General features: G+C 53.8%; 2 protein-coding genes across 2 annotated transcripts in view; one reads left to right on the plus strand and one right to left on the minus strand.

Moving 5' to 3' along the window:
* Positions 1–3,228: 3,228 nt before the first annotated feature.
* On the minus strand, positions 3,229–5,021 carry CD93 (CD93 molecule). The gene is given in 2 exon segments (XM_050894959.1): positions 3,229–4,965; positions 4,968–5,021. Coding segments are annotated over 2 exon segments (1,734 nt in total). The 3' UTR covers positions 3,229–3,285.
* Positions 5,022–15,248: 10,227 nt separating this feature from the next.
* Positions 15,249–27,130, plus strand: part of LOC127014155 (GDNF-inducible zinc finger protein 1-like) — a 48,999-nt gene continuing 37,117 nt past the window's right edge. The window contains exon 1 of the mRNA XM_050893297.1: positions 15,249–15,320. The gene's annotated coding sequence lies outside the window, so the exon portion shown is untranslated. The remainder of the gene's footprint in view (positions 15,321–27,130) is intronic.

The following is a 27,130-nucleotide window of genomic DNA, read 5'->3' on the forward strand; positions in this document are numbered from 1 at the left end:
GATCATCCCAGTGCCCCTACCCCATGGCCTTGGTAGACATGGAGTGAACGGCCCTCACAGCAGTGCCTGTGAAAGGCTGAGACCCCGCTGACTTCGCTACAGGCGGGATGAGCACTGATAGAGGATTCGTTAGCGCCATCCACTACCGTAGGAAATGCAAGGATTACGTGTGCCAAATCAACAGGTTTCGATATCGTATATATTTATTAAAAACCACTGACGACACATTCTGCTTAGATTTTATTGGTGTTTCATCAGAAAAGCAACATACGGTGTTATTCAACGTGTGAGATAACCTTATTCTTTTAGTCGAAGGCGACTGCAAGGCTGTGGTGCTGTGCCGCTGCCGTGCGGACCACAAAGGAAAATTCAGTCCTGCCGTGCCGTTTCCACGAAAGGACGAGGCGCGTTTTAAGTCTGGACCGTAAAAATCCAACACTTTACTTCATTACAAACCAGTTGATACGTGCAAAGCATTTCAGACGTGTCGGCTAGCCCGTCCTGCCATGGTGACAGGAGGACAGTTATAGGTCTTGCTTATACTGGCACCTCATTTATACGGAAGGAACGGGGAGCAGAGGTAGCTGCCCCGGGCACTGCGGTAAAACCCCCTTGGGCCAGGATGAACATCCCGTCTCCTCTGACTGTAAGACGGAGTACCAAACGATCTGGTCCCGTTCCTATTTGCTTTAGCCCACGGGATTCACCGGGCCCTGGATAACTCCCTAACGAGGACACGGATCAAAACGTTCCTGCCGGGTTCGTGGCAGGAAGAAAGGGAGACACGAGATCATCCAGGTGTAATTGCACCGGGATGAAGGATGCTACATCAGGAAATATTCCACCAGAGAGAACCCAAACTAAACCTAGGCACAGATGAGTGTCTTCCCTAGGCTGGACCCACTACCATACTCCATTGGTAATACCGTACACATACTGGAATACACAAAGGTTGTAACAGAGATCAGGATTATAGGTTTTACTGAGGAATTTCTGGAATAAATAACACCTCTCAGATTTGTACCAGCTCTGAGCCCACGCTTATGCTTCCTTTTCCCTTTTTCATAGTGGAATCAGTGTTATATACAGCAATTAATTGATACCTTAAGTGAAAAATAAGGCAGAAACGCTCCTGAGACTGTTAACATCTGGAAAGTGCCTCAGCTTTCGACAGAGCAAACCAAGTAGTCCCCGCAGTGCGAGGTGCGTGGCTGGGACTGCCTTTTCCCCATACAGACCCTGAGGCGGCATAGCCCGACAGCGCAGGCGTAATTTTATGTATGTACGTTGTCCCACTGATTTCGGTAGGATTATTCGTTGGCTTAATTTATTCACGTATTCCAAATGCTTTGCTGGCTTGTCATAACACAGACAGGGTATGAATTTTCTGCGGGACTTCCGAGAATGCCGCCGCTGCATTCACTGCTTCTCCCAGCCACTGTGCGGAGAAAAGGAAGCATGGAGAGAACATTAAAAACATTTCTATCAGCTACATTTTCCTGTGTTGTTTTGGGTTGTGGGTTGGTTTTTTTTTTTTTCATTTTACAATGGAGAAATGAAGACCAAAAAAAGAGCAGGAAAGGGTTTTTCCTCCACACATGGAAGAACAGGATGCAGGTCGCTGCCTACAGCAAACTCCTTTGTGTTCAGTTCCCATTTCTGTAGCAATTAAACCTCAAGTATACAATAAAACCAGCAGAAACTTCAGGAAACTTATGTACCCTTCAAATCACATGCCTGTTGTCTTCTAGCACCTTTTTTGCCTTGTAAAGCATGGGTAAATAATGAAGCTAGCACTGCTTGACGGGAAGCAGGAGCGGCCCCTGCGCCCCTCAGTTTTTTGGGGAGGATCCACGCTGAAACAGCTCGAAGAGGCTTCATCGTCAGCAGCGGCCGAGTACAAACAGCTCTCTGAAGTTAGGTACCTGGGGAAGACTGGGGAACAACTTGGCCCTGAGAAAGCATTTGCTTTGAAGCGGGGTTAAAAGTTTTAGCTATAATAATTAGGAAACATACAACATCCAGTGTATTCTTTACCAGGGGAGGTCAGCCTGGACCCCGGTCAGGAAGGGGTCCTACCCAAAAAGTATGATCCAACAGGAAAAGTCCGGCCTCTCATCCGGCTGCATTTGAAGGAAAGCATTGTCTTCTGTATTTTGCAAGCGGCTTTAAACTGAATACACTGGCAACGGCAGGTGGTTCTTCTAAACATAGTTTTTCATACTTTTTTACCATTTATTCTCTGCCTTGGCCCCTCGTCTACAAGGCCGAGTTGAAGAGCTTCCCCCGTGCTGTGCACCTCCTGCGCTCAGGGGGTGGTGGATCAAGGTCTGGCCCTTACGGGGCTCCAGGCTTTGGGGGAAGCATCGCTCTGCCTCCCCGCTCCAAACCCAGTGCAATGGCACAGGCTCCCGCACTGGGTCCGGGGAGCCGCAGGGATGCCAGCCCCACTAACCTTACGGCGTCTGCTCCCCCGGAGAAGCTCTCTGCTGCTGCAGTTTTAAAAAGTTTATTCGGTGACCTCTGATGTGACGGCTTTTTAAAAAAAAACACAACAAAACCAACCAAACCACTAAAAAAACCCAACCCCCTAAAAAAACCCTGCTTGTGGCTGCAGAGACCAGTTCTTGCCCTGGTGAAAGACGTAAGAATGTCAAACCCATTTCAATGAGAACAAGGCAAAACCAAGGGTTGAATGCAGGCTGGCTGCTGCCAGGCAGTCGAGGGGGGGGACGAGCATTGCTTTCGGGATGGCAAAGGATTGGGCGGGCTGCAGGGACGGGGCAGGGAAGGTGCTGCTTTTGCACGTCGGCATTTCAAATGCAGGTAGGGGAGACCGAATGAGAAACGGAATTAATTGTTTTCCTTCAGGAAGACAAATCAATACGTATAATTTGCTATTTTTAAGCACGGTGAGGTTCTGCAGAGCTGGGGAGCAGCCCCCGGGGAAGGCGACTTCAACCCCATCCCGTCCCAGCCTTGCAGCACTGTCCCTGTTAACCCTTCCCTCCGAGGAGCGGCGAGCTGGCTTATAAACCGCAGGACTGATTTGGGCTGCCTTCCCACCCAGCGCCGAGACCTGCCTTCGGGGCGAGATCAGCTCCCGCTTTGCAAGGAACCCCAGGACAGGCTCTCGGACGTGCAAAACCGTGTTGAACAGCCAGCACCACCGCCACCCCCCCCACCCCCCCCCCACCCCCCCTTTTTATTTCTCTTTTCAATCCACAAAAAGCTCTCTCCGCCGCTCGAGGCTCTGCCTCCCTCCTCGCTGCCCCGGGGGGGCCGTTACCTGCGCTCGCCGCCCGCCCCGCGGCTCTCCGGCTGCTCGGGCACCCAACAGTAGTTGTCCGCCGCGCTTTTGGCCGGCCGCTTCTCCCGCTTGGCCGCCCTCCTCTTGCAGGCCAGCAGGACCAGGGCGAAGGCCAGCAGCAGCAGGATGGCTACCAGGCTGCCCAGGATGTAGTAGAGGAGCAGCCTGGGGCCGTCGGCGCTGTGCTCGGGGCCGGGCGCCAACCCTACTGCCGTGGGGACCGCCGATGTCGCCCCGACGGGGATGCCCAAGGTCTGGGGGATGCCCGTGGTCCATGGGGCACCCGTGGTCTGGAGGATGCCCGTGGTCCGCACGGCATCCGTGGTCCGTGGGATGCCCGTGGTCCGCGGGGTGCTGTTGGGGGCCGCCGTGGGCTCCTCTCTAGCGGTGGGTGTGGTGCGGCAGCCATGTCCATCCTCCTCCGGGAGGAAGCCGGGCGGGCAGAGGCACTCGAAGCCACCGGGCAGGTTGCGGCAGGGCCCGGGGCAGGGGTCCCGCAGGCACTCGTCCACGTCCAGGCAGGCATCGCCACTGCCGGGCTGGCGCTGGTAGCCGGGCCGGCAGGCGCAGTGGAAAGAGCCGGGGACGTTGAGGCAGAGCTGGGGGCAGACACCGGGCTGGGCGCACTCGTCCTCGTCGCGGCAGTGGCGGCCGCCCGGCCCCGTCGGCCGGTAGCCGGGCCGGCAGAGGCAGACGAAGCTGCCGGCCGTGTTGCGGCACTCGTGCTGGCAGGGCCCGCTCAGGCACTCGTCCACGTCCAGGCAATGGCGGCCGTCAAGCGCCAGGGCGTAGCCGGCCTCGCAGCCGCACTCGTAGCCGCCGGGCCGGGTCCGGCAGGTCCCCTGGCAAGGGTTGGGGTGGCAGGCGTCCTCGGGCAGGCAGGACGCCATGTCAGGGGCCAGGGCGTAGCCGGGATGGCAGGCGCAGCGCGGGGGCTCCCCCGGCGCCTCCAGGCAGCGATGCTGGCAGCCCCCGTTGCGGTGGGCGCAGGCGATGGGGCAGAGGGGTCCGGGGGGGTGCCAGGAGAAGCCTCCCCCCTCCAGCGGCCCCTTGCAGAGGGCGAAGGCCGGGCCCTCGCCACCCTCGCAGTCGGCCTCCGCCAGCGTGCCGAAGGGGGCCGCCGCCAGCCGGGGGCTGCGTACCCCGAAGGGGGTGGCGTAGCTGACCCGGCCGGGTCCGGCCAGCGGCAGGGGCCCGCACATCCCCCGGAAGCTGAACTTGCAGAGGAAAGCGGGCAGCAGGGCTCGGCAGGGACGGTCGGCCCAGCCGACGGTGCCGGAGGGCCCGGCCGGCCGGAGGCTGACGCAGCGGGAGCTGAGGCAGGTGATGGCGGGCTCGGATAGCCAAGCCGAGTAGTTACCGGGCTCCCCGCCGGCCGCCCAGGCGAAGCCCCGCAAGGGCTCCTGCGGCTGGACGCACTGGCCCCGCGACAGCGACAGCCCGATCCAGGCCGGGCCCGGCCAGCCGGCCGCCGCCAGCAGCTCCCGCAGCCGCTCGGCCTCGGCGGGGCTGCGTACCGGAGCCAGGTTGCCGCCGTTGTGCCGGCAGCGTTCCTGGGCGCCGCTCCAGCCCAGTTCAGCCTGGTGTAGGGTGTAGCAGGCGGTGCCGGCGCACACCACCTCGGCGTCCTCCCCGCCAGACCCCCGCACCAGCACAGCAGCAGCAGCAGCGGCAGCAGCGGCAGCAGTAGCAGCCGCCGGGCGATGGCCATCCCGCCGGCTGGATGGACGGAGGGACCGGACGGACGGAGGGACTCGTCAGCCGCCGGCTCACATCCCCTCTCGTCCCGCCGAGCTCGCCCTACGCGCATCCTGTGCTCCCGGGTCTCCTATTTATCACCGGAGGCTACGGCTTCCTGTAGCGTGGTCTGGCTCGCCGCTTGTTGGTGGCGGCCCCGGCGGTCGCCTCGCTGTCTTCCCCTTCCCCGCCCCGGCGCAGCGGGCCCCTCGCTCCCATCCTAAAGCTTTGGCTGCGAAGGGGCTCGCTGTGCTTTGGGCTGGCGATGCTTTTCTGCGGGAGGAACTAGCCAGGTCCCTGCCTTTTTTTTTTAATCGGTTTTTTTTTTTTTTGGTTTTCGAGGGCTTGATCTACTCACTCACCCAGCAGATGATTTTTCTAATCCCTAATAGGGCCTGATAGTTTTCAAGCATGTATTGCTAAAAGGGGCGGGGGGGGACGACAAAAAAAAAACAAAATAAAAAGCCGTGGGATCCCTTGCTATCAGCCTCTAAAAGAAACTGAATATTTGGCGCGGCGTCTCATGTGCACGCTGCATTTCCAGTGCATTTTTCCCCTTCTTCGTGCGCTTTAAATAGACGGACAAGCCCTGAAATAGGAGCTAGGTCGTGGGAAGGTCCAGGCTGCCAGGACGGAGCCAAGCTCGGCCGATCTCCGATGCCCTCCGGAGCAAACCCTCCATGCCAGGGGAAGTGCTGGCCAGACGCTGCCCCAGCATCATGTGGGTGAGGGTTGACGCTGCGATGCTCCTCGTTAATAACTCGCTAATCGCTTGACCCCGATCCGGTGTAGTGCAGAGAGTCAGCTGGGTTTGGCTGATGTCAGTGGCTCCGCAGAAGGCCGTTAGAGAAAGGGCAAAGGCATTAATATAGCACGCTGTAATGTTTAAACAAACATCAACGTTGCAAAGGCCCCTGAAAGGGCTTGAAGCAACTTCTCTGCGACAGCGTTTTAGGATCCAAAAGCATTTTCGCAGCGCGATTGAAATGTAAATATTTTTAAATAGTTAAATGTCTACGGGTGCAGAATTTGCTGTGGTTATCCTTTTTCAGGCCAGGCGATGCCAAGCAACGCAGCGACTTCTCTTCTGCCCCGGCGCTGGAGTCGGAGTGCCGCAGCCGTGCACATAACCGGCCGTGCACGCACGCAAACCAGCATTTTGCACATCTGAGCACCCCTGGGCACGTCCTGGTTTGGACCCATCATTTTTTTTATTTTACTGTAAAGCTGTCCTTTTTAAGCGGGTTCCCGCCCGCAGAGCAGTGTCTGCAGAGGGGTCAGGATGGTGACAGCGTTATAGAGGGTGAAGATTCATGGACTGCCCTGAAGAAGGGGAGGACTGCATGTCTCCAGATACGGTGCTCCTCGCGCTTTCCGCTCGCTGTTTGGAGACCCTTGGACGAAGACGAGCGGGTGGAGTGGTTTGACGACACGTGGTTTACACGCGCCAAGTAACGTGGGGCGGTTTATTTGCACAGTCATCAGAATACGTGGTAGTGCGGGGGGGCAGGGGATAGCAAATGAGCAAAAAGCTAATGAGTTTTAAAAAAAGCTAATCCCGGTTCCCTTGCTGAAGGTCCGCCTGCCCTTCTGCATCCCTGGGATCTTCTCCTGGAACTTCCCTCTTGCAGCAGCTAATTTAGACTTTAACCCCTTGACCTGCGAGTCTGTCTTATCTTTTCCTGCTTAGCAGGCATCCGTCATAACCATGAATTCAATGTTCGCTCCAGTAATCTTCCTATTTGTTGATTTATCTGGGTTTTGTGTGCTGAGTTAGCTCAGTAACGTCGGTGGGGAGTGACAGCAATCCAACTGAGGAACCGAAACAAGAAACCCCCTTGTTCGCTTCCCTCCTTTATACCCTAAATATAAAAGTTGCCCAAAATCCCCGTGCTGAAGACTACAGATTGCTGTTGTTCTTCCCCAGACCTGTTTCCGTACAGTGTTCCTGGAAGAGCCCTGGTCGCTGGGATGTCCTCCGGCCAGCAGCAGGGACGGGGCTGGGTTTTGGGTCTTGGCACATCTGAAGGCTGTAAAGACCTTTCTTTGATGCAAAGGAGGAGGGGGCAGGAGCTGGAGCCCCTTCACCAACCTCTCCCGCACCCTACAGTTCGGCAAGCTACTGGACAGCTACCGGCTTCGCTAAAATAAAAGAGAGAGAAGCATCATTTGGGTGACGCGGAGGTGTCACTCCTATCTGAGCTGAGAATAAGATGCAGATGCTAATGCTCCGAAACCGGAGCGTTTTGGGTCGGCGGCCGCACCGAAAAACCACGTTGGGAGGGCAAAAATCCTTTGATGCCATCCCGAATTGGTTTTATTCAGAATCGCTTACTGGAAGAAATGGGGGGAATTTTCTTTCGACTCATACAAAATAAGAGAGCTCAACACAAAAGCATTTCCTTTCTGCTGAACCAGTACGTGTCTTTGCTTTTATAAAAACACTGCTAGTGTTTTCTCTTTCCAGCTGAAATGGTCAGACAAGCTGAGTGCTCAACTGACAATTTATTTCAGCAACCCAAACGAGCATTTTTTGTCCGACCAAGTTCCATGGACAAAACCCGGCCATTTCTAACTATAGCTCCTCCAGACATTTCCAGGCTGGGGTTATGGACAAAACCAAAAAGACTTAAAAATAATCTCTAGGTGCACATCTAAGAGGTCATTCCAGCAGAGTAATTAATGAATTGCTGGTGATATTCTTCATTAGGATGTGTATGAGGTCTAATCAGGTAGAAGTCAGGGCTCCCGTCCCAGGGAAGAGAACTTCTTTTTCAAGACCGCGGTGTCAGATCCTTTCCTTTGATTTGCAAGAATATAGCTAATACAACTTTATCCAGTGGCTTTAGTTTTTCTCTCCCCCCCCAATCAATGTTTGAATGTTCCTGCTAGAGCTGTTTATGGGCTGGTTACAATTTCACGGACAGGAAACCTCCCCCGCCACCACTTGTTAGTGAGATCTTCATCTGCAAAGCTTACGCTAATATTTTTACCCGCAGTTTTGGCAAGAGAACAGTTTCTGGTAACTTAAAAACGCATCGTGCTTCTATTGTTTTTTGTTAAATACGCCATGCTTTTTAAATTTCCTTCTCAGCTGGGCTGATGTCCCCAGTTGAAAATCAGTCAAAGTCCCCGTTCCTAAGTTAAAAGGGGTTTTGTTTCTCAACCCCCACGGGCTGAACACGTCTATAAACCCCTGTTTCAGATAATAATCAAAACCAAATTATCTTCTGGAGGCCAGAAATCCTGCCAAATGGCATGCCACACTTAAAAAAAATATATATATAAAGCTGAATTGAATAAAATAAAAAAAAAAAAAAACAACCTTGCTGAAGGAACTGGTTAAAAAATGTTTCTCCGAGGCCAAAGAAGGAAACGTGTACCGTCTGCTTGACATCAGCAACGCTTGTTTATGCAACCCCCCAAGGCTGGGACAAGGGACAATGGGGCCGGGGAGGCGGGGGGGCCGGGGCCGGGGGCACGGACACCTGCGCCAGCAGCAGCCGGAGAAGAATCGGAGGAACTGGGCTTCCTCTGGGGACGTCCTCGAGGACATCGCGTCGGGTCGGCGGCGTGCAGCAAACCGCCCGCTCCTCGGCCTGGCAGCCCCGGGGCAGCGGGCAGGCTCTTGGGATGGGGTGACCTTTTTTTTTTTGCACGTGAAATTTTGGGGGAATTGGGGCGATGTGGAACCGGGCGGGCTCCTGCTAATGCCGAAACGCGGGCGCTGGGGAGGCCGCTGCGTGTTTGCGTGAGCACGCTTCAGTTTCGATGACTTACGGCAACACCTTATTGGACATTAAGATTTTTATCATCGGCTTTTAAAGCAAGAAAACCTTAATACTATCAGAGCTGACTGGAACATTTTCCAGCTAAATATTTTTGAAGGATGATGCTTAGTGGCCGGTGTTGGAGTCCCTTTGCTAAGAAGCAGGAATTAGCAGGGCTGTAATGGAAACAAAATCCAACCTACCAGGAAGAGGACGTTGCTTTATTTAGTTTCTAGCTAGCGTCGTCATTATATTCATGGCAACAGTAGGTGCATTTGCTTGCGTGCCTTGCAGTCGGGTAAAGAAGAACACTGACTTTTGTTAAGGGTCTCATAATTACGAAGCCGTGGCACGTCGTGAGCTTGCTCGTTCGGCGACTCGAAGCAACTATTTTCTGACGTACTTTTCGGATGCAGCCGGGTATGGGGAGGTGTTCTGCCTTCCCTGCTCCCGCTCCGCCGGGCTTGCCCTCCCGGCAGGGTCAGCAGAACCCCGGGTGCTATCCGAGACAAAGCACCAGGAGTCACGAAGCCGGCCGCTTAACGCTTTAGCCAAGCTGCTGGAGACCCTGCGAGTTATTTCAAAATGCCTGGAAGGAAATCGAAAAGCAAACAACATTTGAATACAAGGCGGCGGGGGGCAGGGGGGGTGGGGAAACCATTTCCAAAACCCGGAGCCTAACGGGACGGATGGAGAAAGGCTTCGCAAACAGCCACGAGCGCCGAAGCCGGCTACTGGGAAACATCTCTACGACTGGGAGGGGAGCAAGCGGGGTCTCGCCCTCGGAGGGGATCCGAGGTTCGCACCAGGCTGTTGCCTCGTCCTCCTATTCTTCTTCCCAAGCGGCAGATGAAGTTAGGCGCTTGGTTCGCCGCGGCACCCAGGAGCGGGCTGAGCCTGCATTTCGAGGGCAGGCAGCACAGTCGTCAACGGGACTTGGTGCCACAGTTCATTCGTTAACGCAATACTTGTCTTTGCAGGACATATATACCTTCTTCAGTTATTATTTATTTATATATATACACACACACCCCAATATTACACCCACAAACACATATGCATACGTCATATACAGATTTATAAACCTTGTTCTACATATTTTTATCAACAGGAATATTAGAATTCCCTTTGGGCTACAGTAGGTTCTCCTAAGTCCGACTGAGGAATATCACGCTCCGCAAATCCTCCCAGGATTTTTGCAGGGGCCTTCACACAGAGAAAGAAAAATACTCCCTGTGAATAAATGCAACAAAGTCAACTTTGTAAGAAAAGCAAATGAAAATATTCCGCATTCTTTAGCGGTAATCGCTCGGAATCATTTTTGTAAGACCTTCTTTTAGTGCTGTTAGTTTTTTCTAAGTGGCTGTAACAAAGGAAGGGCCTCAGCGTGGAGGGGAAGGATGTGTTTCCACCTTGCTTTCAGTTGTTAAAACAGCTGGGAAGGCTCGTGAGGCACTCACGCAGCGTATGTTCCCCACCGGGATAGCAGAGGCGCCGCGAAAAGCCACTGCCGATGGCAAAAGGAGGAGGCTGAGCAGCCAGCCGGGATCAGGCAATGGATGGGACCACGGCCAGTGTTTTTATTCTGGTTTATTCCAGAGCAGACGGACCGCAGAGCCCCAGAGATGCGGTTACCCCCGGTGCCGAAGAGCATCGGCTTCGGGCATCGGGTCCACAAAGCCATTTCTGCATCAGGCTACGCAAATCCCACAGTCACCGGGATCTGGGTGCTTTTAAACAGCAAAGGCTTTTTAAAATAAGATGTTATCAGCGGCTCGCACGAAAGGCAGCCCCACGAAGAGAGCGCTTCCCTCTCCTACGAGTTTCTCCGGCTTCGCCCGCCCGCCCGGCGGAGAAGAAACGGTGCCTTTTATCCCCAAAGGCTGGGGCCGGGCGCCGTGCAGCGCGCCTCTGCTTATGCCTCCTGCCTTTCCCTCCGTGCTGCCGACGATGCTGCCCTTTCGAGGTGCCACGCTGGAATTGGAGGGGTGGGGGGGTGTCTAGATAAAAAGGGGGGGTGCTGGGGCAGGGATGCTCGAAACCTAAACGGGCTTTTCGGCGGGAAAGCGGTTTGGCAGGCTCTCAGCGGCCGAGGACATGGGGCCGGATCCCCGGTCCTACGAAGCTGGTGGTGTTTTTTACAGGCTCTGGAAGGTTCGGAGTGGAGCCCTTCACGGGCAAAGGCAGGCGGTAACGGCGGAGTCGGGAAGGGTTATTCGACGGTCGTTCGATGTGGCTGTGGCCGGGGAAAATGCAGCTCGTGTGCCAGGCTCTGCCACTCCTCTGGGAAAAACTGCCTTTCCCTGGGATGTTTTTTCACCTTCAGGAACACCTTTTCCCCCCTCCTCCTGAGGAAGGGATCACTGAGGGCCAGCAGCAGCCTGCTCGGGTTTTCATCCCCTTCTGCAAAGATCCCTGCAGGCAGCGGCCACCTTTTCCAGAGCAAATGAACTCCTGTTTAAGATGACATTTACTTTGACAGGTTACTGTCGTTTGGCAAGCTGGCCCTATTTCACGATAATGAAGGTAATCATTTGCTTATGTGTATGAAGGCGGCACCAGGGAGCCTCCTTCCCGGATGAGCATTGCCATGCAGAGACAAGAGAAGGCGGCATCCCCATTCGCACAGCACCCCGGGTCTCCATCCTCGCCTCGCCGTGTGTCCTGCCTTCCGGAAAACTGCACAGAAACATCAATCCCATGCCCAAATAACGCTTGGACCACCTGAGACTTACAAACGGTCTTATTTTATTGAGCTGCGGTCCTAGCAAACCTTTGGAGAGTCAGTCAAAAAAAAACCCCAAACCGCAAACAAACCACCGAAGTATTATTGATTTATTAAGCGAAGAGGGTGTTTGGGTTCCAGCTGGGAGTGTGTCGGTGGGCTGGGTGGGAGGACCCCAAGACCTTACATCTCCCCTCCTGTAACGCGATTGCCTGGGTGCTGCCGCGCGTTTCTCGACGGTTTTCTTTCCCCCGGGCTCCCCTGGTTTTTAGGAGCGATAGAACGACTGATTGCTTAGGCAAGGCGTGCGTTGCGCGAGCTACAGCTAAAGCGGCTAACTTTATTTTTTCCTTTCCAAAGGGACGGGGGTTTTGTGGGTTTTCCCTTTGCGACCGACTCTTAGCTTATGGCATACAGGCGATACCTGCAAAGAGCGGCTGGGTCCGTCAGCGAGCAGCCCTAGCCTGGTTAGCACGTCTGCCCAGGACAAGGACCACGGCGGGACGCTCCGGATGGAAGACGGGAGGGCACAGGGATCACCCCCCGGGGACGGGACTGAAGCCAAAGAGGGGTTAAGTTGAATATATTTGTCCTCCTCCTGCTGTTGGCAGTTTTAGTGAGGAGAGCACTGTGTTTTGTCTCCCTGAGAAGAGGAGGACAATAAGGATGGGAGAGGGAGGAAAATTAAAACACACGCGGCGAGGACAAGACGGGAGGGAGAGGCAGCACGCATCCAAACTCATAAACTGTCCCCTTTTCACTCATTTTTATTGCCTTCATTTATTTCCCTGGGTATGAGTTTCCCATGTAAATTGTGTGTCTGTCTTTATTGGCAACTGGGGAACGGCTCCGAAATGTTATTTTTATGAAGTTTGTTCCCCAATTAAATGGGTGGTTTAAAGGGCAGATGGTTACCAGGGCTGGGTTTCTCATCGCTCTGTCCTCTCTTCTGCGATCCCGATGCTCGCGGTAGACCTATACATTTTGTCTGGGGAGCTGCTTATACTATTTCATTCTTGCAGCTGTCAAGTCTGGGATCTGTACTTGCTTCTCCGCGTACAAAAGGCTTCGCTTGCTGGTATTTACATGCAGGGCAGCCAAACCAGGGGGTCCTGAGCTGGACTTCGGGCTCTGCTGTGGCTGGTTTTGGACGTACCCAGAGCAACGAAAAAAATCCCTTGCCCGCAAGTATTTGGAAGCTACACAAATTCTACCTGAACAGAAGGGTTGAAGCCAGTGGAAGGGCTTCCATTTGCAGTCGGGGGATGAAGCAACAAGAGGTGAAGGTCCTTGCCCCTGTGCCGCTGGAAGATGCCACCTGTATGTGCCCATGCAAGGGGGTCAGCACGGCGGGTTTCGGAAAGCACGGCGTGTAAACCCAGCCTGCCTAAGCCGCCCTGCGGGGCTTGCTTTTCTGCAGCAGACCTGGCCCCGTGGTCCCCGTCCTGCTTGCGCTTGCACTCCCGCTTCCCTGGATGGGTGATAATCTGTTCCCTCTGTCCCGGGGTCAAGACTTAAATCGCAGCAAGGGAGATTTAAGTTAAATATTTGGAGAATTATTGAACTCGAAATTCCTGGCCGGGAGGCAGATGAGGTGTCTTGCTGGGGCCCTCCTCAGGCATCCTTTCTACGTGCACTTCTGTAGACCTGCTGCACCGGGACTTGCGCTGCGTGCAAAGTTAAACCACGTGTCTGAGCGTCTGCGGGACCAGAGCCTGGATGCGTCCCTCCGAAAGACACAGCGACGGCCTCGTCCTCAGCCTCAGCGGGAGCTCAGCCCGCTGACGGCTGGCGGGCAGAGGGGAAGGGGTGTTCGCAACCCCCGGCTCAAAGTCATGGCCGCAAAGCAGTGTCTTTTAAAAGGAAGCAAAAAGGTGCTTTTGGATGTAAAACGTCTGCTGGGGGCTGTTCTGAAAGGCTTTTCAAAAATAACGTTTTCTGCATTCCAGCAGCTCTGATGTAGCTCCCCAGGAGCCTGGAAAATAAGATTAAAAATTTGATAGTATGATTGACAAATGCTGGAGAAGATCCAACAGGGCCGGGTCCAAAAGTGTTATTGATCTGACCTGATGCTGAACCGCAGCACTGAAATTGGAAGATCTGCGGCATCAAGTTATATTTCTTATGTGCACACTATTGATTTTGACCTCTCGCTGTACTCTGTAACCTGCCAGGATTTCTATAAGTGCGTATGTGCTCCTATGTCGTGCATACCATAAGCAATAGTTTACAATAAAATTGTGCGCTTTTCCGGTTTTATTGTAAAGGAGCTTCTACCTTGCCTCCGCAGCCTCGCAGGCTTTCGTTTCTCTTCTGGGGGACTCCCTGAGCGTCAGCTGAAGGGCTTATTACTCAATATTTAAAGAAAGAACCGAGATGTCAGGGATGTGGTTACAGTCGCACCTTCAGCCACCCGTGAAACCTGGGGCTGTATCACCCCCTGGAAGGAGTGGACAGCATTAGGACAGATGGATGTAATTAATCTCTCTGGGCGCACATCCTCTGCTTCCGATTCTCCTTCTGAAGGCTCCTGCTTGCTTATTTTCCAATTAAATTTAGCAGGACGGGGGCAATTAAAAGAAAGGTGTGAAAGCCCGGCGGCTCGGTTGGTATCGCACGCTGCAGCGCAATGGAGCTGCGTTATCTCCATCTCCCCAGGCTCCGCGCTCCACAGATAAAGATTTTCTTTGACTTCCCGGTTAGCGAACGGAACTATCATGGCCCACAATCTCCGTCTTCCCCTTCCCCTCGCCCCGACGTATCTCTGTTTGCTTTCTACAGCATGACTCTCCCAGGGGACCGAGAACGATTGCTGTTATTGAGCAGCCTCCTCCTCCTCCTCCTCCTCTCACCCGAAGCATCTTTCCCTGCGTCGTTAGCCTGCGGCTAAGCATTTGGGATGGCCCCTGCTTTAACGAGCCGGGGGAAGCGGGGACGCGAAGCACGCGGGATGGGGGCCAGCAAGCGGAGTGCAGCGGCACCAGCACAAAGAGAGCGCTTCGAGCCCCGTCCCGGTGCTATCCCGAGAGCTTCGGGGGGGGCTGCTGCTTCCTTTTTGGCACGCCTGTAACAGTTAAATAAGGCTCGCTCTGCCGCTCGCCTGCTGCACCCTGCCCCTTTGGATGAACTCACTGTCTTCGCGCCGAAGGAGCGTGTTTTCCACCCAGCGTGGCTGGGTGACACCTAGCTGCGTCTGCCGGCGCAGATAAAATAATTCCGTAACTTGGGATGAACTCTGGCAGGGCTTGCTTTTGCAGGGTTCAGCTGAGGAGCCAACCCAGCTGCTCCCAGTTTGCTGATGGCTGAGGTGAGTGCCTCCACCCCCGACACCCGCAGCCGGCTGCAAGCCCTTTTGCCGGTAGCACCCCTGAGCCCCGCACCATCAGGGAAGTCTTTAAGTCGCTCCTTTTGGGCAGAGCTCACTGCGAACCCCGAGGAAGCATCCCGGGGTGAAGCTGGGCATCTGCGCTGCCGTGCCGCCGGCACAAAGAGGCAGCAGCTCCTTGCGTTTTCTTGGGTGGCTGCACCCGGGTGGAAGCCCCGTCCTCAGGTGATGGGGGTCAGGCAGCTCTGCGGGGGCGTGCGCGTTAGGGCTTGGTGGGCATCAGGTTCGTCCAGCCGCGGCTATTTCACTCAGCTGCTTCCCCCAGCCCATTCCTCCAGAGAGCTCGAGCTGTGAAGGACCTTCTCTGCCTTGTGCAGCAAATATTGCTCCCAATTCAACGTCGTGTTGGTCCTACAGGCTCCAGACAAGCATCTGCAGGCTTTGCTGCAGCAGGTAAGGGATGCGATGGCTGTACTGGGCGTTGTTAAATGGTGAAGCTTCTTGGAGGTGTTTTTGTCTCGGCTCTGGCAGTGCTGTAGCTGCTGGTTTGGTGTTTTGGTGGCGATTGCCGCAGGACTGAGTTACGGTGCGTGCTGGACCGCTGCGCCCAGGCTGCTGCTGTGGGGTTGGAGGTGTTGAGATGCCGGGCTCTTAGTTTTTGTTATGAGGCCGATCGCTGCCTTAAGGCAACGGGGCAAGGCTCAGCCTGGCTCATGGTGACTTACCGAGGGCTGCGGCAGGTTTGTCTTGGGGAAAGCCCAAACCCAGAGCAGCTCTCTCCAGCTAATGGCACCGGGCTCTCCCACGGAGAAGGGAGCTGGAGCGATCTGGCCCTTTCCCTGCTGGGTTTGCCTTTGGCGAGGGTGATGGGCAGCGCCGTTTCTTTGTTGGGGGCCGCAGGAAAAGGAGTTGCCTGTTGCTGGTTAAATGCTTGCTGTTGGTATCTTGGGTTGTTCTCTTGGAGTTTGGGAAAGCGTGGGGAAACGGGGCCCCAACCATGCTTGGGTTTTTTGTTTTGTTTTTTTTTTCTAATGGGCTCCAAGCTGTACAGCAGAATGAATGTCGTGTTTGCATCGCGCTTCAGCATATTTATGCAACGTGTCGGCAAAACGCAGGTCAAAGCGTTCACGCGATGCTTGCCTTTTATTTAACCGCAAAAAGATGCGACAGTTCCCTCTTCCCAGAAATGGCATTAATGGGCTGCAGAAGGGACAGCGTACTAAATAAAAGCGTGGGACCTCAATGGCGGTTCCTGGCTGTACGATTCCATTTCTGGATAGCACAAGGAACTCATATGGTTTTCTACCGCAGCAAGTAACAAAGTCATCTTGCTAAAGGATAAAAAAAAAAAAATTAAAAAAAAAAAAATCTTGGAATAAATCTCCTCTAACAAAACGTGTTAGCAGAAGTAAAATAAGCCAGGCAAAACTGGAACAAACTGGCAGGGTTCACATGCAATACAAAGGCTTCCCGTATCTATGTGGCAATGTGGTGCTTAACTTATGTGGTGGTGGTTTTTTTTTTTTTCTCAATATGCTGTTTCTGTTTAATTGTGGTGAAACAAGCACAGATGTGAACTCCCCAGTCCGAGCACCCAAAGCTCACTGTGCCCTTTAATGGTTCTGAAAAACCTCGTTCTTCGTTAATTAAGTACAACTGGCCCAACAGATGCTGTGTGATTAATGCGTGGAAGGGCTGTTGCATGGTGGCTCGGAACATTGAGGAGGGGGGGGCTCGGGGATGGAGGCGGGCTCCTGGAGCTGGCCTGTCTCTGTTTCGTGAATGTTTTGCTCCCCGGTTGCTACACCGTTCAAAAACAGCTCGTACAGAGAGGTTTATCCTTTGGCCCTTTTGTCAGGAAAATCCTTCTTATATCCCAGCATAACTGCCCAGCAGAGGTGACTCTTTTTTTTGATGGAGTAAGTGAATGCCTCGCCTGGATGGAAGGAAATAGTGAGCGAGGAAAGGAAGGAGCAGCTCCCACCCAAATATCCTGTCCCTTCTGAGCATCAGCACAGCGTGCATCTCTCTTCATTCCTCCCTCTTTCCTCTTTACAGGAGGAGGGGAGATTTGCTATTTGCACGGCAGTGTGGATTTATGGGCCGGTGTTTTTAATCCTGGCAGCGTGCAGTTTAAGGACCTGCCCTGCAGCTTTACCAGCTTTTGCAGTTCCTTGCTGTTGTCAATGTTTCCCCAATGTTGAAGCAACTTCCAGGCTAAAGCTGGGGGGGGATTTGGGTGGGTTTTTAACCTTCCTGACAGCAGATGCGATCAGGACACTGAGCTCGAGGTGGTGCCTAGCCCTGCCTGCTCGTCGTGCCCACACAGGGGGTTATTCCCCATGTGATGCTCCATTCCCTGGCTGGCCATGCTGTTCGCAGCTCTCCCAGGGTCAGCGGAGGCGATCGGTGCGGGCTCCCGCCCGGGTGGGCTTTGAATGCCTCCTGCTTTTCAGCATCAACAGCCAAAAGCAGTTTTTCCGCCTATTTCTGAGCAGTTTCCAGCAGAGCCGCTCAGCTGTGTAGATACTCAATGTTCAAAACAGCCCCGTTATCAAATCTAGCAGTTTCATAGCTCTTGCAGATAAAACCCAAGCTGCTCTCTCCCTTATCTTGTGCGTGGACCTTTGCTTGCTTGGGCAGTGTGGGTGGGTGCTCCTCCCGGCCGTGCCCCGGTCCTGCTCCTCTGCACCCAAACTCCTCCGCACCCCAAATCCTTTGAGCATCCTCCAGCGGGAGGGTGCAGGGGGCTGCCAGGTTTGGTTGGAGCACGAGGTGCTGAGCTGGCAGCGTGCAAGGGGAAGGCCAGGAGACGACGGCAGCTAAAAGGGTCTGCAGGACATCTCCCCGGCAAAATCGCCACAGCCACTGGTGCTGCGATAGCGGCTCCGTGCTGTGAGCTGCTGGTGGCACTGGTCTGAGATTCCTTGTCGTCCACGGACTTCTCTGGTGGGATCCCTGTGTCTTGGCTGTCCTCCCTGTGCTGGCTTGCTTGGGTGAGACATTTGCAGGCGCTATGCGGGGTCTCTGCCAGGCGGGAGGGAGCTGATGCTGTGTGTAATTAGCAGCTCTGAAGATAATGGGTAACAGACGCTGCTGGAGGGCCGATAAGGACACAAGCACTGCCTTTGGGCCGCAATCCTCCCCAACCGGGGTGCTCGGAGGCAGCATACACGCCGCAGAGGAAGGCTGAGCTATGGTACTGGTGCTGGCCTCCTCGGACTCGCCGAGCCGTGTTCGTGCTGCGCCTTAACGAGCGGCTCTCTAACCCTGCACGCAGCGATGCGCTCGGCAGCGGGACGAACCGCGCCGCAGCATGCATCTGCTTGCGTGCTGGTGCACGCTCGCCTGCGCCGCCCGGCCTCTCCCACGGGACGGCCCCAGCTCGCGGTGGTCCCGCATCGATCTGGTTTTTGGCCCTTCTGTGTCCGCGGCGGTCAGACCCCAGCGGCACCAGCCCGCTTGGACCCTGTGAGTTTAAACCCCGATATTCCAAACGTCGCCTCTCTTCCTCCCCATTTTAATACGGGCACTGATAATCTCTGGCTGACTAATAAATCGTGTTGTGCAACGCTGATAACAATAGCTATTTAAAAAAAAAAAAAGGTAATGTTAAGAATTCCCGGTCTCCAAAAGCAACTTGTGCTGCAGACGCAGGAAGGAGCGGAGTCAACGGAGGGCTCTGGCTGTTGTCCCCAAGGGGCTGCCAGCCGCCCTGCCGTGATAACCGGGGAAGCCAGCGGCATTCCCATGGGGAGCGGGCTGAGCCCTGGGGCGGGCGGCGGGGATGCGCTCCGGGCTGCATTTTTTTAATTGCTTTAGGTTATATATGGGGCACTCTTCCCAAGCTCTCTTTCCCTGCAAGCGGGAGGACTGGACTGTAGCTGGAATATCAGGCTCTCGCAGAAACGACCTGGTAGCAGCAGCAGGGCCACTAAGAAATCTGGAAAGCATTACCCCGAAAGCCGTGATAAAGCTGCCCGAGCTCCTTATTGGCACAGATTTGTTTACGTGCAAGCCTGCGCAAAAGGAAAGGCTCCCCAGATGCTTACGGGAATAGGACACGAGCGGGCATCCGTCCTGGGAGCTGTCGGCTGCCTGGGAAGCCTCTCCGGGGCTGGGGCCTCGCCTCCTGGGAGCAGAAGCAGTGGGAGCACCAGGCTCCTTGCAAGGAAATAATCACACCAAGGGGTGTTTTGCCTCTTAACTTGTTGCTGTAACTTGTTGTTAGAGTGCTTTTTTTAATTATTATTATTATTTTTTCCTCGTGTCCGAAGGCTCGGTGCGGTGCCTCGCAAGTGCTGAAACTGCTGACTAGTTTGTATTGGGTGGTCTGGGGCGGCGTATCGATGGGGTGTATAAAATGCGGTGTCGCAATAACCTCTCGCCACGTCCTCCTCGCAGATGGAGCGCATTTAAGAAAACAAGAGAATTCAATTAGATGCTGTCCCTTAGCGCTTGCATGAGGAGGGATCTCTCCTCCCACTGATGTGCTGGTAGGGCGAGGAATATTATACAACAAATACTTCTGGGGGAGTTACGCTGTAGTAGGGGGAAGGTGAAGAAGAGGACAGACTTTAAAAAAAAAAAAAAACAACAAAACCCAAACCAACAACCCCTCCTTTTAATTTCAGAGGGAGATTTAGGGATATTAATGTTGGAATCCCACCAGGACACCTGGCTAACGCACACCCCCTCTGGCTGCAAAAATAAGCCGTGGGATTCCTACAGCCAAACAATCCAAGCCATCCTGTTAAGTTCGGTCTGGGATTTTGAGCTCGGAGAAGTCGGAGCGAGGGGTAATTTGCCTCCTGATGGCTTGTCATCTGGTTATCTTGCTTTCCCCCCCACCTTGGATGGTGGGGTGGGACCTCCTGATGCTCGGGGCGTGGGAGAGCTGGGTTGCACTGCCGGCACCCTGGCATGGGCTCTTACTCTGCCACCGCTGTAAAAAAAAAAAAAAATAAAAATGCTTCAACTCTGCTGAATGCCCTGCTATTCCTGAATCTCACAATATATCCTGGTCACCCGCTTTGCCGGGCGAGCCATTAGATAATTTGGCAATGCGGGGAAGGTTGCGTTCCTCAGCCTCCTCGAGGCTGTTCCCGAAGCGGTGGCTGGAGCGATGTGGCCGGGGGAATTCCAATACGCCTTCCCAACCAGGGCCTGCCAAAGTAAAGGAAAATTGGGCCATTTCATCTGCTCCTGCAATTACTGGCCCTGAAATACAAAGTGGTGGAAGATAATTGCTAATTGTAAAAGCACGGGGAAGTCTTGCATGGTTTTTTTCCCCCCGAAGTTGTGTGACTGTTCTTTGTGGGGAGCTGGCTGCAAGGGCAAAACATGGTGAGAAAACATTTTTAGCATACTCTAATGCTTTTTTTTGGGGGGGAGCATAGCTTGGGATTCTCCCCTGTCAACAGTAAATGCTGGAAGGGATTTCCATTTTAGCTCATTCCGTTTGGGGGCTGCATTTTTTTTGTTTCCTCAGTGCAAATGAATAAAGGTTATTAAATACTCATAGCGAGGACTGTGAAGTACTGATATGGATACTGGAAATTCAGACATGTGCCTGCTCTTCAGAGCCCACAGCAGCCCTTGTGCAACACTGGGCCTGATATTTAAAAAAAAAAAAAGTAAAAATAAAAAAAAAACCCACCCCACCACCCTAAACCCACAAAGCACCCTAAGCAGAAGTGAGATAAGCTGTGCCCAGGCGACGACATGGCCGTGGTTCCCGGTGAACGCGGAGCCCAAGGGCAGGACCACGGGCTGAGCATCCCCGCTCCCGCCACGGAGGTGCCTTCGCTGGCCCCAATTTTGGCCAACGTTTTCCCCTCGCTGCACCGCTTCACTGCGTCCAGCTCCTCTTGTGTGGAGCAGGAGCGTGGTGTGGACGCCTGTAACCCTGCTGCTCCGGCTCCCGCGCACGAGGTCGTGGCATTCGATAGCGATGAGGCTTCGACAGCGTTACGTTGCGTTTCAAAATAAGAGGCAAAGCATTGCTTTGCTTAAAAAATGTTGGGGGCTCCCATGTTTGCTTTGGTCTCCAAGCGCCTTGGAGCCGGGCGTGGGGAGAAATGGTTTCCCTAATGGTTTTTTCTTTCCCTGAAGTTTCTGCTTCTCTTCCCCCCCCCTTTGAAATTGTAAAACTTCAGCAGAACTTCAGGCCGCAGGCTCAGAGCTTGAGGTTTCCCTCAGTAAACAGATACTACTTTCAAAGCCGTTCTTTCCCCAGTATATGGAGGAAAATATTGCACAAGGGAAATATTGTATGAGTACGGGAGGAGAAGAGAAAAGCAGGGGTGTACCCAAGCTGCTAACCGTACTGAGGTCTAATAAGGAGCTTGCTGTGCACCCACAGCTTCTCTGCACCTCCTGTTCCTGCCTGCAAATGCAGCACAGGGTACCTTAATTCATTGCACCCTCAGAAGTGCTATAAAGATGAATAATACGCATTGACCGGGAGCTACGGCGGTGATGCCGGCTGCGTTCCCGCAGAGAGTGCGGCATATGGACGTGGGGCGGCATCTTCTCCAATAAACCCTGCCTAAAACCCAAGTGGATCAAGCGCTATCCTAATCAGCTCTCGTTATTGCTGGACTATAATGACGTATTTCATTGCAAATGGCTTTTTCCAGCGCAGATCTGACACCTCTCCTGCCTTGGTGGATGTCCAGCACTGATCATCCAGAGCCGGGCTTGCCGACGGCTGCGGGGAGACAAGCCAAGCAGGAGGGTGGACGTGGGTGGCTGAGCGAGTCGCTGCCTGTCTAAATATTGAATTCATGTGGGGGAGAAGTATTGCACCATTTCTCTCTCAGGTGATATGTGAGGACTTGTTTCCCTCTATGGTTCTTTCCCATGGAAAAAAGGTTGTCCTTATTACGTGGGAGCATCAAGCCGTGGGAAACGTCTTTGACCTGGAGCTGAGCTCGGGTGGCAGGCAATGCAGAGAAGTCTCAGAGTCGCCATTAGCTTCGGCTTTTAGTTTTGCTCTTGGAAGAGGAATGGAAATAAATCGGTCTCGGTTAGGGCTGCGACCAAGACTTGAGATGAGCAAAGTGGCGCATGTCGCAGGGCTGGCTGTCCTCGCCCTCCTGGGGACACGCAGAGCCGCAGCCGAGCGAGGACCGTCGCACACCACCAGCGCGGTGCCCCGTTTTCACTTAAAACCGGGAGCAGGGGGGGTCCGAGGTGGTCGCCCGTACTCTGTCCCCCTCCTCCTTTGGTGCCAGAGGGGGAATCCCAAAGGAAGCACCGTCATCCCTTGCGCTTGCAGATCCGGCCTCCGCCGAATGTGATCCCACCAGTGGGGACGGTCAGGTCCAGAAAGGGCGGTGGGGTCCAGGGTGGAGGTTTTGGGGGCCCTTGTTGACTTTTGGGGGCTGTTGTTGGTGTTTCGGACAGTCACGCACATGCATGGATGAAGGTGTCTCCAAATGTCTGTGGCTTCCTTTCTGGAGCGGAGCCGCGGGAGTGGTGGGCTTTTTTTATTAAATATTAATTTCCTCCCTTTATAGACTGTTTACTGGTCGTGCACAATTTCCTTCCTGCTTTCCTTCGCCCTCCTGTTAGACTTTCCGCGTTTGTGGCTTCCCCCCCCAAATTTCCTGGCCGAGGCTTGCCGCCTGGCAGCCCCAAGTGTGAAACGTGCGGACGGGGAAGAATTCCAGTGGCACAAACTGGCTTATAATGGGGTATCGGCTCGCTCCGGCTTTGCAACCTGAACACCGACTTCTTGCTGCTGAGCTAAGCGTGATTTACTTGTCATTCCCACACCCCGCGGGCCCCGGGAGGGACCGGTGTGACTCAGCGGGGTGGGTGCTGGTGGCACTGTCCCTCCGCCTCCATCTCCAACACACCCAGCTGGGTTGTTTCTTATTTTTCTTCTCTTTCTTTTTTTTTTTCCTTTGCTGTCCCAGCCCAGCCGCATTGAATTGCTTTTTCCTCTCCCCGTTACCTCCTGCCGACGTAAAGGAGATGGGTTTGGAGACTGCCGAAACCTGCCAGAGGGAAATGTGAAGGAAAAGGCAGGGTTGTAAACAAACCGGGGGGCTCGGGGAGGGATGGGTGTTGCCCTGCCTGGGCAGCAATACCTGGAAGGAAAGGGAGGGTGGAAATCGTCCGAGGGGACAAGAAGCTCTCCCGGACCCTCCCCGACTTGCAGGAGCATCAGTCGGGGCTCGGTGGGGTGGCATGGGATGTGTTTGCTTCTTCCTCCCTCCTCCACCGCCTGGAGAGCGGGTTAAAAAAATTAATATAGCCCAAACGACCAGGGATTGATCAAGGGATGCGGCGTGACAAGGTCGTGAAATGCAGCCTGCAGTGGTAGAAGAAGGATAATTAATTCCTTGCTTTCAAAAGCGGTGTTATCGTTCTCCTAATAGTACTTCTGCAAGCGAATCGGTCTTCTGTGCATCTTCCATCCCCAGAACGATAGCGTTTGTAAGACGTGGACTGGATGCGCTGCCCCTTTGGGGGGCTCTCGGTGGTCGCTGCGGGGGGGGAACAGAGATCCTATAGCAAAAAGGGAGGGGGGTTTACAAAATGTCGTCACTAACTGGGGAATATGGAGCTGCTGATCCGCTTACCAGCTGGGCAAGGAGGCTGACAGCCCCCCGCTATGGGATGCGGTCGCCCCAGCCCCTCTCCCCATCCGCTGCCAAGGAGAGAACCCATTGTGGGGTGCGTTAATAAGGCAGATGAGCCTAAAGCTCAAACACTTTTTTTTTTTTTTGGAAGAGTTCAGCAGAAAAGTATCTCGTAGCACGTGAAAACATTGAGGTCATCCCCGCCCCGGGACTCCATGCAGAAGGAGCTGATCTGAGCGATGCGTGGACTGCTCTCTCCGAGAGCTTCACGATTCGTGCCTGCCAGAACTGGGCTCTTTTCAAGGCTATTTCTTTAGTTATACCCGGCAAACCTTCATCTTCGAAAGAGGAGGAGGAGGGCCAGGTGCCCTCGGTTTGCCCTGGCAGGGAGGGTGCGGCGACAGCGGCGCTTGCCGTTCCAGTGACGTGAGAGCAACCCCAAGAAAAATCTGTTTTCCTTTCTGCTAATGAAGTTTGTCGCTCAGAGGCGAGAGAAATTGGATATTTATAGCTGACGGGCAGCGTGAGGAGCTGAAAGAAAGATTAGCCCGACTTGCTTTCTGCTTCCCCGCTGTTAGCGTGGATGCTGACTCTGGGCATCCCTTCCACGGTACCTCTAACCAGGAATAGCGTGGGCTTTTTATTCCTTTTATTTTTTTTCTCCTTTGTGTTTTGGGGTTTTTTTTTCCCATTTCTTTGCAAATTCAGAATTGGATTCTGGGAAGGAGCATCGCTTTGGGGAACCCCAGCCCCAAAAGAGCATGCCCCTGGGTTTTGGTCAAGGTTCACGTGTGCCCATCTCTTTGCAAGAAGCTGCTCTGGCTTTTTGCAGGGAGCTCAGCAGAAGTTACGGATGTGTGGGGAGCCAGCTGGTAAGCATTGCTGGAGCTTTATTTCTAGTGTCATCAAAGCTGGCTGAATCCAGTATAAACAAGTGAGTTATCTTTAGCTAACATTATTCAATATAAGCCTCATAATGTAACCATATATAAACAGAAAGTCAAGGGGAAGCCGAAGAGAAGCCCTGTCTGTGTGTGAGCTGGTCCCCGTTTTTTGATGGTTTTGTTTTTGAAGGCACTGGGTTCAGCTGGAAGTCATGCTTAAGGTAGCAAGAAGCGGCCGGCGCTTTGTTCCTGAGAGCTTGGATGCCGGGAGGGCTCTGGGTTTAAACTCCAAAGGTTTGGATCCCAAGTTCAGCAAATGCATTCGAATAACCGTTCCCATCGTTCCTCCTCCTGTTTCTAGCTCGCATCCCCTGGGATTCGGGCCTTGGAGGCTGCGAAAGCTGCCGCCGGGTCTATTTTCTCACCCGGGACGTGTGATGCTGTAGCTCCCGGTGCAAGGGAGTCCTGGTCATTCCCTGCCCTGCGGTATGCGGAGCTGGGTCCCGCTCTGACCCACTTCTCAAACGCACAGAAATCCCAAAACTAGTCATTTACCTGCTGAGGGCATTCGCTCACGTGTGAAGTTCGGGCAAGCAACAAACCATAAAGACTTTGCCAAGTGGGAAACAAAGGTCCGTTCCCACCCAGGCCAAAATAAGTAAATAAATGTGTAAATGTTTCCTTTGTGTCTCGGTCCCTGGAATTGCATGATGCTTCAGCTTTCATTTTAAAAACCCCTGAGTTTCTAGCCCCTTTGGTTGTGGAGAGATGCTCAGAGATCTACCCCGTCCTCTCACTTAAAACCCCAAAAGGAAATAAAACTGAACTTAAAAAAACAAAAAGGCTAAAAAAAAAAAGATTACGAAATGCTATCAGCATGATCCTAAGGCATAGTTTTGAGCTGGGCTGTGACTCACGTGGCTCCTGAACAAGCGGGCGATGGGCTTGGCCCCTTTCTTTCCAGACCCGGGGGAGCATGTCCCCACACCGCGCCTCTCTACAAATAACAGCCAGGCTGGAAATTTTTTTCACTTGAGGGGTTTTAACTGAAACCCGCGTGTGGCCGGACCCCCTTACGAGGTGTTGCCGTAAATCCGGAGCACGTTGGGATCTCTGTTCGGCAGCCAAGGCAGCCGTGCCCTCTTCTGGCTGAGCTTCACAGAGGCCACGGAGTCTCGTCGAGCCTGGGATCGCTGACGAGAGAGGGGCTGCGGGGATTGCGCCGTCCCTTCGGCAGGACCGGAGCGTTAAGCGCGCGTCCTGCATCGTTTTGAGAGCTGGTGGAATTACAGAAGTCCTGTGAGAGTTTCCGTTCAGGGGGGAAAAAAAGATTTGCCTTTCACCCACGTTTTTTTATTTTTTTTTTTTTTTTAAGCCAGCATGATGACCACGTGCAGTGTCTCCTCGAGCTCCTGGGGGGTATATTTTGACAGCGGTTTTCATAGCTTGTGATAGAGCAGATGGATTGGGGGGAACAAAAAAACCACCACCATGCAAAACAGGAGGGAAGCAAAAGCCTTGTGCTGTTACAAGCTGTTGTTTACCTTAGCAATGATGACGTGGTTTGAGGGGGGGGGAAACTCAACAAAAAAACCCCCCCTTTTTGCATGGAAAACAAACACTTTGAGTCGCACTCCTGAGGACAGCTTGGGAGAGCTGCTGTGACCTGGTGGCATATACAGAGCAATGCCAACATGGTTTTCATTTTCCAGGTACTCAAGTTGGTCCAAGTTCTCTTTCCTTTGGTTTTTCTTTCATTTAACTCTTTTACCACTCACGTCTCGTATTTACCCACGGAAATGGGGCTGCTCGGCATTTCAATGGCAGGAAGGCAGGAGCTGCCGAGCCCCACGCGGCATCGCTGCCTGCTGAAAGGTCAGACCTCCGCATCCGTCTTATTATTGTGCCGCTCGCGATGCCGGCGGTGGAGATCCTGAGGTGCTTCCTTACATTTAAATAGGACGGAGGAGTAATCGCTTCTGAGCTGGGCTGCCTCCCGTCACCGCCGCCCTCGGCGGCGAAACTGATGTAGGGTCGGGGAAAAAGGGCGTCCCGAGAGCTGGAATGCCTTGTGCCAAGCTCCTGGTCCAGGGCAAACTGACGGCTAGGGAATTGGTATGTTTTGGGGAGGAGGAAAACAAACAAACAAAAAAATCACTGGGAAAAGGTCAAGCAAGGTTTTATTTTCTTGCTTTGACTCCGGGCAGAAGCAAATCCCACCCCATCTGAAGCACTGCTGGGATCTCAGGTCTTCCAGGGCGGATGCTGGTACAAGATGCCCTTTGCTCAGCATCAGTGTTGATTTGTGTGTGTGAATAAAGCCCAGGTCCTGACCCCGGGTGCTTTGAGTTGCCAAAACGGGCTGGGCCGGCACTAAGCGGTGAGCTGGAGAGCTAGCAAGCGGGTGTGCTTAAACCTGCTCCCAAGCTGTCTCGCGGGGATCGGGCTCGGAGGGACAGCATCACAGCTCTGACAGGAGGAAGACCCTCCAGATGCCGGAGGTGGCACAGAAAAACGTCGGTGAATCCTCCTGTAATAGTCGGCAAAACAGAATGGATCCCATCCAGAGGTCACCACCGCTGGGGCAGAAACTTCTGCTCTCTTTGGATCGGGTCCATAATTACCTTGTTCTACGCCTGCCTTTCCATACGAGACTCATAAGCGGCGACCCGTGGCGCGGGCAGCCCCTTCCCTCTTCCCCAGCTCCTCGCCTTGCAGGAGGTGATGAGAGGTTGAGACGTGCAGCCGGGATGGATCTGTGTGACGGTGGCCGTCTCCATCCGAC

This window comes from Gymnogyps californianus, chromosome 3 (assembly GCF_018139145.2).
Source record: "Gymnogyps californianus isolate 813 chromosome 3, ASM1813914v2, whole genome shotgun sequence".
NCBI lineage: Eukaryota > Metazoa > Chordata > Aves > Accipitriformes > Cathartidae > Gymnogyps > Gymnogyps californianus.